General features: G+C 33.3%; 1 protein-coding gene across 1 annotated transcript; it reads left to right on the top strand.

Annotated features, from left to right (window-relative positions):
• The first annotated feature begins 3,864 nt into the window (after nucleotides 1-3,864).
• LOC127845819 (uncharacterized) lies at nucleotides 3,865-9,524 on the top strand. Its single transcript, XM_052376969.1, has 2 exons — nucleotides 3,865-3,982; nucleotides 4,291-9,524. The coding sequence occupies exon 2, from the start codon at nucleotides 4,369-4,371 to the stop codon at nucleotides 5,839-5,841; it is 1,473 nt and encodes a 490-aa protein (XP_052232929.1). The 5' UTR covers nucleotides 3,865-3,982; nucleotides 4,291-4,368; the 3' UTR covers nucleotides 5,842-9,524.
• The last annotated feature ends 4,093 nt before the right edge of the window (nucleotides 9,525-13,617 follow it).

Below are 13,617 nucleotides of genomic sequence, written 5' to 3'. Positions count from 1 at the left end.
TTTCTTGCATCGATATGATTAAGCTTTGCCTACCATCAAACTGAATATATTGACTAAAGTTTCCATGACATGAAGACATTATTTACTTGGTAATATTTCCGATGATTATCCCAGACAAATTGAACAGTTAAATATAAACTGTTTTGTCATTGTGGTTTAATATTTCATTACGATACGGCTATTTAATACATACTTTATTGTCATGTTATTTTTTTAAAAGCGAATGGTTAGCAACATGCGTTGTTTTATACACCACGGCCTTTCAGAAATCAGGTCGAAATCAGATCATTTGATTGAAGAACAAGGATATTCTTTAACTAGCCTCACAATTGTGCGTATAACTAGAGATAAAACAGTGTATCATCTTTCAGCCCGTACTTGTGTATGCGGCATATGCATCATTGTTTATTTTGCTCGTAACTATGTGAAGCACACTTAAAAATAGTTAGTTTGCAAATGCTACAATTGTATACAAATAGGTCATGGCTGTACTTATTGTTGCAAACTTTATTGCAGGGGCTTTTTCAATTACATACGAGACTATTTAAAATGATTAAGCTATTTACTGTGGTCCATGGTGTTATAACATACGCATTTTCCTTCCTTTTTAAATCTTGAGGTACCTCAATCATGCTTAGTGTGGCAGTTTAAGCAAGGATTAAGCAGCAAATGATTCAATTCATATAATGCAAAAACCTGTTATGGGTTAACTACTGAACACTTCATGTATGCATGCCTTTAATACGTGTATTCAAGTCAATAGCATTATTGTTTTAATAAACGTAAAGTGTGTGTAAATGTATATATCTTACACATACTTGCAGAACTTCATTGGTTAGCTGTGACAAGTAGGATACTTTTTCTATGACAGTAGCATAATGAATGTATACTTATTTTCTCAAGGTCATATTGAACACAATAATCTGCGAGGTACAGAATTCACTCTATTTCTGGTATGCTAGCGCGGTCTAAATTTTCTCGCAGACCATGTGAACAAATCCTACAATGTTTAATAAGAACAACAGTTGAAAACGCCCTATTATACCTGTTAAGATGTTAAAGATACTGAAACGGACATAATGCTAATCAAATACATGGTTTATTCCGTGTATGGTACATGGAAACAAAATAAAAATATTTAGAGCCATCGAAATTAACAATTGTAATTTCTCTCCATTTTTCCCCCAAAACAAACCAACGCCGAAATTCAAAGAGCATTGTTAAACCAGCGCAACGAACAAACTCTTAAAACAAAACTTAATTGAAAGCCGTTCAAGGGAAACAATCGTGTCGCGTCAGGAGCCAACCAAATAAACACACGTTACAAACAGTTTTACTTTTGATTGTTTAAATGTATTAAAAGAACTTTAAAAGGCCTTTTTTAGACAGCAAACATGGTGACCTAATAACTGTGTCAGTATATAAAAGATAATGCTGTAACGAGAATATATTCTATCGACCGAATATTAAAATAATCCGCGATTCAGCCCAGCGAGTCACTTAAACGGTTTCGTCCACTGTTTGCAGCGTGTTGAAAACACTGAGTATGACCTATATGTCGGAGATCATCAAATAATTGGAAAAACGAGCATTTGTACGCTCGAACAAAATATATAGTTCTATGGGGAAGATATGCTTTAAGTAATCAATTTACAAAATTTAATATTATAGTATATCAGCTTGGCACAATCTACAAGTCCTCTAAAGATTCTCCTACAAATCGTCCAGTTTCCACTCGTAATGGCAGTATACCCATTCTTATTTGGCACTACATTGTATTATATCTTATTTATTGCTCGAATGGTTAGTGTAATGACGTTAACATAAACACAATACAGTTTAACATGCAATAAATTAAAGGGGCCTTTTCACAGATTTAAGCATGTAATGAAGTTTGTCTTTAAATGCATTATATTGATCGATGTAAACATTGGATCTAAAAAGCTCCATTAAAAAAAGAGAATAAAATTAAAGAAAGAAAAAAGTAACCCTCAACTGGGCTCGAACCACTGACCCCTTGAGTAAAAGTCTATCGCGTAAACCACTCGGCCATCCGTGCTTATATAATGAGTGATGAATTTCATACTTTATATAAGTAATCCGCGAAGTATCACAAAATATAACGACAAAAACAGAACTCTCCAAATTATTCAATCGTTACGCGTTGCAACGCTTTATCGTTTTCAGGTTTTTAAATCGTCAAAAGATGCATATAATTGATATTTTAGAGCATGGTAAATGTTCAGTTTTACTGATTCCTCACTAATATCATAACTACAACGAAAATTTGCGAATCTGAAACATTTTTAAAATTTTGTCAATTTACCAAAACGTGAAAAGCCCCTTTAAGAGTGTTCATTGTAATTCGAACTAAATATGCATTCTACTCCAAATCAAATGAAATGCTTTGTTTTCAATTGCTGTGTTTTAGATGTTTTGTTTATATGTTTCACTATGTTGTATTCGAGGTGAATCGTGTTTGCCTAAATACATATTCACTAGTTCATCCATAAATGTATATTTTCTTATTTTTAAGGGTGTTATTTTTCCAATCTAGCTTTTACAAGTACTCACGTTTGTGGATGAATCGTCAATGTATACATGTACATTTCCCTTTTTTCGCGTGCATTTTCCATCACTACATAAGTATATATGTTATTTTAAAATTTGAACTTATTTCCAATGAAACCAAGCACATTCACTGAAATATTCCAACTTTGTGTATACATATGAATAATCAAAGTTCTGTTGTATTAATCATTAAACATCAAAATATCTTTCAATGTGGCATTTTATTTCCAGTCAGGCATACACAGTTATTTAGTCATATTTTATACAAATCCCACATGGACTTGATTACCGTGCTCAGCATTTATGTCAATGTCAAAATTTAGTACAGTCGCAAAGTATTGCAAAGCGCAAACAGGTAGTTGATTTAGAAAAAAAGTGTCTGCAATCGAAATCACCGGATCCAAAACTTATATACCATGAATTACAAATGGATGTAAAACACGGCCTGCAACATTTTTGTATTCTATGGGAACTTTAACGGATCCGTAATAGGGGTTGGATGTGCATTCCACTGTCCGGCAATAGCAAGAATTGGTCCAACATAAAAATGACTCAGTCTGCAATAAGAAGAATGAGTTGACATACATGATATTCAGACAACACATAGGAATGCTTCTTTAGTGCTCGTTGAATTTTTATTAATTGTTTAAGTATTGACTTAACTAGTTAGCATGTTTAGATTGTGCCTTTTTTGTGGCTGCATTTTAGATTGATATCGCTAATTTGATCATTTTTTTTCGAAATGCTGATGATACATATTTAATGTTTAATGTAGAATTGAACAATGATTTATACGTGCATTAAAATTGTGTGGAAATTCATTGATTTGTAGTCGAGAATATATGAACAATGTTAGTGTTGATTTAAAGGTGCGATTGAGTGTTTGGTTCGATTCATTTAACTAGACACACATTCGCAAATGGCATTCATAGATATGAAAATTGAAAATTAGCATGCCTTTTATTGAAATTTAGTAAATGCAATAGCATACCTGTTTAAAAGAAGAAAATATAGGTATATATGCAGGTTGGTTTTCCACAAAAAGTATTGGCGGAACTGACCATAGTAAACTATTTAATAACATAACATTGGCACGTACTTTATTGAAACAAGTTTAGAATCAAATATGAATTACAATAACAAGCAGCGCGTGCGATATTGAGTTTAACATGTTTTAAACCGAACGCTTGCAGTATTGAATTGACTCATTATGTGTCGAAACAAAAAATACTATAATGGTATTGGAATACCTCGCGATCTATGGACTATGCAAACATAACGCCCAGCAATACGCTTTAAACACGATACTGCATGCTTTACCGGCGCATTGTCCCATTTAAAATGCATACAATTTAGAAGTCGGTTTATTTTGCAGTATTCATGTGAAATAACAATGTGTCGACAGTTACAGGTAAGTTTTTTATTTTATCTATTTGGTTAGGGCATGTTTTTGCGGTTTATTCTTAATAATATATACAATACATGTACAGTTTAATATTGAGATAAGAAAATTAAAATAAATAATTAAAAAGACATTCATTTAAATTCTGAACTTCTAGTCTAAGTTTTATTTACAATGAAACCGCAGAACAGATACAAACAAAAATAGCAGATTTTGAAAGTAGACATCGGTGACTAAACTACGATACAAAAGTACTCTTCTATGATATGCATTTAATAACATAATTTTAACTTTTTAATATATTTTTTCAATTTAAGGTCGTCGGCTAGAAAAAACCGAACACATCATTTACGTTAAACCAACGTCATGTTCATGCACTAAAATAGCGATATACGATGGCTTTACTTACCCGAATACATGCATTTGAATGCAGTGACGAAGGCATAGAGGAATGTCTTGAGCGTCCATTGCTCAACAATGAAAAAGAGTATTTAAAAGCTGAACGTAGCAGAGTCGTTTTTACTCCAAAGAAGTACAATACCACCAATGAAGGATTTCAAAATGAGCCAGAGCATGCATTTCCAGTGAGAGGAAATTGCACAACGCTTAATGAGAACAGCATAGGTTGTCTGAAACCTGGCGACCATGTAGCATGGCAACGTACTTACGTAATATGGCACCACGCAATTGTACTCAAAATTAATACTTCAAACAGAATGATATTAGTTGCGCATTGGAAAAAAGTAAACGACGAACAAAGCACATATCAAATTACTGAAGAATGGGTCCCGTCGTCGCAAAACGGTCAATTTTATCGCATTGACTACGAAAATGAGATATCGACACAGAATCCAACCGCCCTTGTTATATATAGGGCACGTTGTGAAAAAGGTAAAACAAACTATAAACTGTTAAATAACAACTGTGAATCATTTGCGACATACTGCAAGACTGGACAATATGAGAGTTCTCAGGAACATTGGTTTTGGCACAATATAAAGCAAGCGATTGTCGAAGCTTCATCAGCTTTATGCAAGTATTTAGTGACGGTGGGAGGAGATTTTGCGAGAGAGATGTCTAACATGACTTTAGTAGAGGTTAGGAACAAATACATCAGTGGAACCGTCGCCTTTGCCGAAACAGTGGAGAAACTAAAAAACGCAACCAATATTGTAGGGGCAGCCATTGTTGTTTCCATAGAAGGTTTCTTTTTGATTTGGGACTTGAGTAAAATGTACGAGCGAAGAAGAGATGGTAGAATTTCTAAAAATACATTCCTTGACTTTGCCTCCCAACGATTTTGTATAGCTTTATTTGGCGCTGGACTTTGTATCGGTGGTAGTGTAGTTGGAGCAACACTAGGTGGAGCTTTAGGCGGGTTAGCTGGTAGCGTAGTGCCACTTGTTGGAACAGCATATGGAGCGACAATAGGAGCATTCTTAGGAAGTGTTATCGGTGGGGTTCTTTCAGGTATCATTGGCCGCGCATTAGGTGCTCTGGTTGGACCATACGTAAGTAAAGTTTTCAAAAAAAGAGACGATAGAAAAACCGACATATCTGCAATTAAAACTGGGGACCATATTGTGGTTTATGGAAATATGTTTCACCAAAATTGTAACGCTATTGTTATTGAAAGATCAGGGACCACAATTACTGTCATTCGCAACACATATTCCGGGGGAGTTGTGGAAGAAGAAATCACAATAAATGATGGTGATAAAGTTTCTAAAAAGGAATACAGCCAGTCTGAAAGCTATGACCCGGCAGTCGTAGTAATTAGAGCCAAGTCTCAAATTGGACAGCAATATTATTCATACTGGTCAAACGATTGTGAACGATTTGCCTATTGGTGTAAAGCTAAAAATTAAAAAATCAAAAGACGTTCAACATTTTTCTTTTTTAAATCTGTTAAATAGAAATATTCGCTTTTCGAGAAAACGATTGTGTAAAATATATTTCACGTTTAAAGCTTTATTGAGCTCGAGAGTTATGCAATATGAATGTATTTCTATAGCAATATATCCATATTACCATTTATCATATAACAATCCCGAATTGTCATGTTATGAGTTTGTATATCTTGTCAGCTTTTAAATAAGACAATGTTAAGAGGCAAGTTTTACAATTTAGAATCAAAATGAGATCGGCAGCGCCAAAATTAGTTTGAACAAAAAATCTATTCTAAGATCATCTAAAAATGATTATTTAATTAATAACTATATTCTGATATTAAATTATGCTTGTGTTGGATCTTATACATGCTGTCAATATATCTGACCTCATGGTTACATGTAGCTCAACATGCAATTAATTATACTAACGTACAATAACGACGCACAAACATGTGAGCAGGTATTCCAACATCTTTATTGTTTTTATCACATTTACAATTAAAATGTGTATGTGGTACGAATACTATCATAAGATGACGTCATTGTGTATACTATTATATGATATCAATTCCTATTTTCCAAACTGCTCTTGTGCTTGTTTCATGTTTAAATTACATATCGCCATGATTAAAACAACATCAATCTTAAAAGGTTTTTATCATATAATCGATAGATTATAGATGTTGACTCAGATACTGCTGTATGCGTTAATAAAGTACAATTATCTTTCCAGATTTTTCGTATGTAACGCGTAACAACTCAAATCTAAATTAAACGTGTGGAAAATCATCATATAATTTGTATAACATACGAAAAGTTTCGATTGGCATTACGAAAAACGATTTCACATTAATAGTGGACGTACTTCAGTGTTTTTTTTGTCTGTGTGTTTACATATTATGTATATTTTATTTACATTGTGACAAAAGGACATTCTTTTTTGTCAGAGAGAAGAGATCAATGAGAACGTTTTAGAATAGTTTTACAACAGAACATTTTGCATATTTTAAAATCTTCGTTTGTTGGTAAAACGCATATCAATAGAATACTTTTGCATTGTATGATTTTTCATTCATAAGTTCATACAAGTTCAAAAGGTTAACGAAGGTCAAGTTAGCAATCACTTATGTCGCATCACATTTCCTTTGTATACCCTATGTGTAACTCAATTCATCTTGAGTTCCAGAGAGAGGTATTGTGTGTAACGCATATTTTTCATATCCGGCGGTATAATAATGTGAGATCTAGAGAATACAAAAACTTTCCTGCTTCACATTTCGGCCAAAATATCTTTCACTCTTTTATTTATTGTTCTCATTTTTTCTCGCTTAAACTTCACAAATTAGTACGGCCCAACCTATTTCAATGTGAAAGATACTCTCCTTACAAGATTACTGGGTAACGTAATAAAACGGAAAATAATGTTCTACATAAATTCATCGCCATGAATGCTGAATTATTTTTGTGCGAAATAGTTTTTAGAGCAATATGCATTGTATAAGAGAAGGTCGTTGCAATTTATTTTTTATGCCCTCGAAGGAGGGCATATAGTCATTGGAACGTTCGTCTGTCCATCTGTCTGTCTGTCTTTCCGTCACACTTTGCGTTTAGTTTTTGCGTTTAGGTTTCAAGAAATGCTCATAACTTCTATATCGCTTCAGATAGCAACTTGATATTTGGCATGCGTGTGTATCTCATGGCGCTTCATATTTTGAGTGGTAAAAAGTCAAGGTCAAGGTCATCCTTCAAGGTCAAAGGTCAAAAAACAAATCCAAGGGAAGTAATAAGCTTCAACGGGAGATAATTATCTGTACCTGCCAAATAATATTGTTTTTATAAATCAAAGCGGCGCAGAAAGGGGCATTGTGTTTCTGACAAACACATCTCTTGTTCGCAACTGGAACACACACGAAGGTGCATAGCAAACAGATGTATTAGTTTTAAGGCGGCGCAAATAATAAACAAACACTGTCACCTTTACAGTTAACATTACTTTCCATCTACGTGTATCCAGTTCTCCGCTGAACGTTATTAGCCATAACTGCTACATATTAGTTCAAACTCGGTATGAGTACCATACACGACATTGGGCATGATATATACAATAACACTTGTATATTTAAGACAACTACACATGTAGTGAACAGGAACATACATGAAGGTTAGATTGTTTATCAATTTAAAAGTGCTTTTTTTTAGATTTTGTTAGAGTTTTGAAAGTATTTCTTTCCAAGATTTCGAGATTCTAACGCATTTTACAGATTGTACAACAAAGAAAAGTGAACGCAACTATTGTCAGTGCTCAAATACTTGCAAATTCGCTTGCGGTATAATAAAACGAACATAACAAATATATTATAATAAAATTCAAAACGTGGTTGTAGGAAAATTATTGGTACACATGCTACACAAACATGTCATACATACAGAATACTGTTACTTGTGTAAATTAATAAAAACCAATATTTAATTTAACAAACTGTTTTTATCAATATACCGTTAGTATCGTTATTGTGTTGCTTCTGATGCGTATTTCATTTCGAACATTTAGATTGTCGCGAAATCTGGTTTGAAAACACATAGTAAACATGGAAATGGTTTGTCATGGGTACACCATAACGTACATGAAAATGAAGTGTAACATTTCCTTTCATTACACTTGAACTTATTGTCGTCGGTTTTCGAATTCTTATCTAATTTTGGTCACCTGTTTACATTGTTTTGTTGACAATCGATAAATTCGGGTTGCTACACAAGATGAAGTAGAAATAAGGAAGCCATTTGGTAACAAAGCTTAAAATCGTCTACTTAAAAGTATATACAAATACAAAAAGTGAAAAATGATCAAATGATTTGCATTAAGTTGTTTGAATGTTGTATATTTCATTTGATGATTTTTAAATCCCAATTTATGTTTTCTTTAAATATGTTGTTATTTAAATACAATTTAAAATTTATTAAAACATCATTTTAGAGAGACAGACATTTTCATTTAATGAAATGCCAGCACTAATGTTCGTTGTACATGTCTCAAACACCATGCATATCGTACTGCGTCTGAATTATTGCAAACTGTAGAATATATTTTAAAGGTTGTGATATAGTGAGGATTAGTACGTTAGAAATAAGCGTTACAATGTGCTTGTTTAACTTTACTGTTTTAAACTTCATCCATCCTGATAAGACAACAAGAACGGCATCGCGAAAATAGAATATAAGAATGCGTTTTCGTACATAGTTTTTCATGTTGGTACTATATTTATGCAAACTGTAAATAACGTGTCCAAAGTAATATTGTTCTTGTAAATATGTGTTTGAATTTGGCAAATATTGTTTATAAAGTTCTCTATACTTAATTTGTATAATAATTTCATTAAACAATTTAACAAGTATATTCATTAATGTCAAAATAAAGTAAGCTTTTTACTTAAATCTTTAAATTGGAATTCCATTATCCAAGTCGTCATGTTAAAGAATTGTTTATAAATTAAATTGATATAACATATAATCTTAGATGAAGTACCATATAACCAAAATAAAATTAGAAATAATATTGTTATTTCCGCTTGTTTGCGAAAAATAACTTCCACAATGTCATCCACTTTTTTATTGTGCATGATAAGAGGCTTTATTTGTGTTGTATTGTTGACCTATATATGCATATACAGTCTAGAGCGATGGTTGCGCTGTTGGAGTCGATTTCGGATTTTTTAATTAGTGTTGAGAGGTGAAAGTCGATGTTAGGTTTGGATATTTCACTCAGGCTATAATAGGAAGGTGGCTGTACTTTAATATTATCGATCTCATAATACTCATTTAGCTTTTGAACATTCATCGCGTACGAGGGTTTCTTGTTTCCTTTAAGGTAGACCGGGTCGTCCTTGGTTACGCTTAAGTTGATGGGGAGATCATTTCCTAAAGCCTTTGTGCGCGCGTGGTATTTAAGCTGATTGATTTCTCTTTGATGGTTCAGTTCAAGCATCCCACATTCGATGTGGAGGAGAACGGTTCTTGTGGATTTATGCGTACCCGTGATAATTTTTAGTGCTGTATTTTGTATTACTTGAAGCTTGTATAGTAGATTGTTGTTGGCTGAGTGGTATGCTATGCTTCCGTAGTTTATTTTTGCCCATATAGTGGCTTTGTAAATACGCATCAGCGCTTGCTTATCTGTACCCCAGTTATTTTTCTGGATGCATTTTATGAAGTTAAGGTCTTTTTGGCATCGCACCAGTAAATTAAAGATGTGGTCTTTCCAAGTTAAGTGTTTGTCAAATATCATCCCAAGGAAGGTAATGCGCGTTGTATGGTCTCAAGATACACATGCATGCCAATTATCAAGTTGCTATCTTCAATATTGCTAAAGTTATGACCAATTTTAAAGTTTTCGAACGGACTAACAGACTGACAGACAGATGATCTGATGGACAGTTCAAAAACTATATGCAACCCTTTGGGAGCATTAAAAATAGAAAGTTTCCCCATGTATAGAAACAGAAAATAAAGAATAAAAACTATATCACTAGAATTGAGGATTTTTTTTCAAGCCAATGTAAATATGTAACTCCTATCACATAAAAAAACAGGCTGTTTGGAAATATTTAAACACACTTATTAATAATTGACATTGTTTGGAGATTGTTAAACAAACTAATTATTAATTGACATTATTACGAACCTCAGATGTCTGTGATGACTGCGAATACACATTATCAAAATGTGATTCAGGATCACTGATCCGAACAGCCGACTGTTCACAAGACATTTCTTCACAGACATCTGGCTCTTCCACACATGATGAATATGGGTCCTACAAATAATTGTCATGTTACTTTTTATAAATTCACACAGAATAATGACAGAATGACACAAATGTTTATATCACTTAATATAAGCCAAACTATGCTATTGAACTTTGAAATAATATGTGTCGCACTCTGAGAAACTGGGCATAATGCAGGTGTGTAAAGTGTTGTCGCAGATTAGCCTGTGCAGTCCGCACAGACTAATCAGGGACGACACTTTCCGCTGTAATGGTATTTTTTGTTTAAAGGGAGTCCCTTCTTACTGAAAATCTTGTAAAGACGGAAAGTGTTGTCCCTAATTAGCCTGTGCGGACTGCACAGGCTAATATGGGACGACACTTTACGCACAGGCATTATGCCTAGTTTTCTCAGAACGGGACAGATATATTGCAATCATTAGCCTTTTAGTGATAGTGGGGTTAGTCTTATCAGCTTCCTTTTCGGATTTTGAAATTAAACGGTGCTAATTCTTAAAAGAGCTCTTCAGTGCACAAAGCCATATTATCTCATTTGCATAATTTTAATATAAAAGCATGTGTTTCATTATAATTACTAAGTAAATATTTCTAATAACATGATTGTTAATTGAAAACACAATTTCTATTATAAATAAAACTAGTTTCAGTTTGAACATTTATATTAATTTATTGACAAATACAACTTCCTTTATAATCATATGATAAAATCCACACAAGAGCATGGTGTAGGGCATAGTGAGACCTTGGGTGGGACTTGGAATTGCACCCCTTGGTTAGCTAAGCTTGGGCACTGGTCTGATAGTAATACATTTTATGATTGTTTGTTGATTTAATTGGGCTAGGAATAATCTTTTATCTTGAAACCATACTGTGTTCTACCATAATCTTGTGATATATCCAAAGATAAGGCGCTATTCAACAACCAAATAGCCATAAACTCCAAAACACTGATGGCAGTTCTGTATGGATTAATACACAACACTGGTAACTGGTGTCAATTTGACTGGTAACCATGGACATTCTTGAAACTTAAGAAACTAAGAAGCAATCCTGTGCTTTGTTATATTTAATTTAATCTAGAGAATATTATTTCAGAGAAATGCAAAGCTGTTCATTGTTTAAGAAATAATAAATTGTACAAATAATTACAGTCCATGCACAAAACCCTTCTCAATTTACATTTTTATCTGAATAATTCAATACAGCATGCTGAATGGTGTTAGTAAATACTATTAATATTTTTATTAATACTATTCTAATTTACTTTTACAATGTCTTTTAATCATCTGTGTAAGTCAGTACTTTTTTTATTTTTGTTCAATATATCAGTATAAGAAAGTTTACATAATTATTGTTTTACCAGCACTTTGATTCTCTCATACTTTCTTATCTTATGGAAATGTAATTGAAATAAGCCCAATATTATTTTTATACTTTGAATATTTTTGGTGAGTTAGCTAGTCTTATTTATTTATCAAATGGAATGTTTTTGTCAGTTTTAAAGCTGTTCCACTGATTAACCTATTTTTCCTTATTAATAAGAGAAGTGTTTTAATTAATTGTTTGTCACTACGCCATTAATTCATACATGCATACAAAGTATAAGAAAATTTTGAAAAATATATATTAAAAGGTAAAATAATTAGGCATATCCATACTGGGCATAAGGCTGTACATGATGAAACCCATGTGTGCCCCAGCATTAACTGACTAGACTTTTAAAGTGTGGATGAAATTGGAATTATCATATAAGCAGCATTTTCCAGCTACTTGGTACAGAAAGATTTCCATTTTTTGCGGATGTGTTCTGAGTGGAAGGCTCATTATCCAGAAAAACCTAATCTATCCTGTATGTTGACCATCAACAGCTCTGACATTTCTCAACAATATACAGGAAATGGCCTTGAGCTCAGGTCACCTAGCTGAGAAGGACACATATCAACCACTGCGCTTATAAGACCACCTTTTTGTCATTGATAAAATATAATTTATTTAAATATAATGCATGGTTAATACTGTGAAGAAATACTTATAAGTTGTTTGCGGATTCAAATGTTTGACAAAACAATGTGTGAGAATACTATAGTCTATAGGTCAAACAATATTTCTACAGTACAGCTTCCTCTTCTTTGTATTAGCCTGACCAGTATTTGAAATAAACTTGCATCGGAGACTATTGTGCATTATTTTCTAACCAGATGTCAACGCATTTTTTAATACAAATGTCTTGAAATCATTTGTAATAATATGCTGACTAATCAGACTAAAATTATTCAGCACTGTGAATATCAAAATAAGCAAGCATAGATTAGTCATTAGAAACATAATTACCGGTTTCTGGTTCCTTTTAGAATAGGTGCCATACTTCGCTCGGTTGTGCTTCCCTGGTCCAAGGTCGTTGGGATTTAGTGGAGCTTTTTTTTGAAGCTTTGTATGCCTCTGTTTCCGGAAATATCGTTGGAATTGCACCAGCTTTGAGTTTGAGCTTTAACTCCATTCCAACACTATCCATAACACTTGGAGGATGAAAAAAACAACTGTCGTCAAAATGTTTCAAGCACAATCTAGATGCCTTACTCGGTTTGAAATCAACCAGTCTCCCATCGATTACTCTCCTGGAATTGACTGCCTTTATCAATTTCTTACAAGTAACATCATCCTTCGGAAAACGGAAAAAAACTTCTTTCCCTTTTCCTAACGTTCTTTGCACCCGAAAGCAACACACTGAACCATATCGAATAACGATTGTCATGCACAAAATACAGAAAAAAGCACACGATTTCAATAAAACTTGTGTAAAAGAATTGTATTATGCTAACGTGATAGATCTATTGAGTGTCAAATTTGACATTAGGCGCGAAGTATTCACGCTTCGATTCGTAATAACAATGGACGAGTTTCCATTCATGCGCGTTGAGTGCCTGTGACGTCACAACCAAAATAGGTGGCGGAAATACCCGGGCGGTTTA

Source organism: Dreissena polymorpha, chromosome 9, assembly GCF_020536995.1.
Source record: "Dreissena polymorpha isolate Duluth1 chromosome 9, UMN_Dpol_1.0, whole genome shotgun sequence".
NCBI classification, from domain to species: Eukaryota; Metazoa; Mollusca; class Bivalvia; order Myida; family Dreissenidae; genus Dreissena; species Dreissena polymorpha.
The sequence above is the reverse complement of the archived record's forward strand: the minus strand, read 5'-3'. Positions and strand labels throughout refer to the sequence as shown.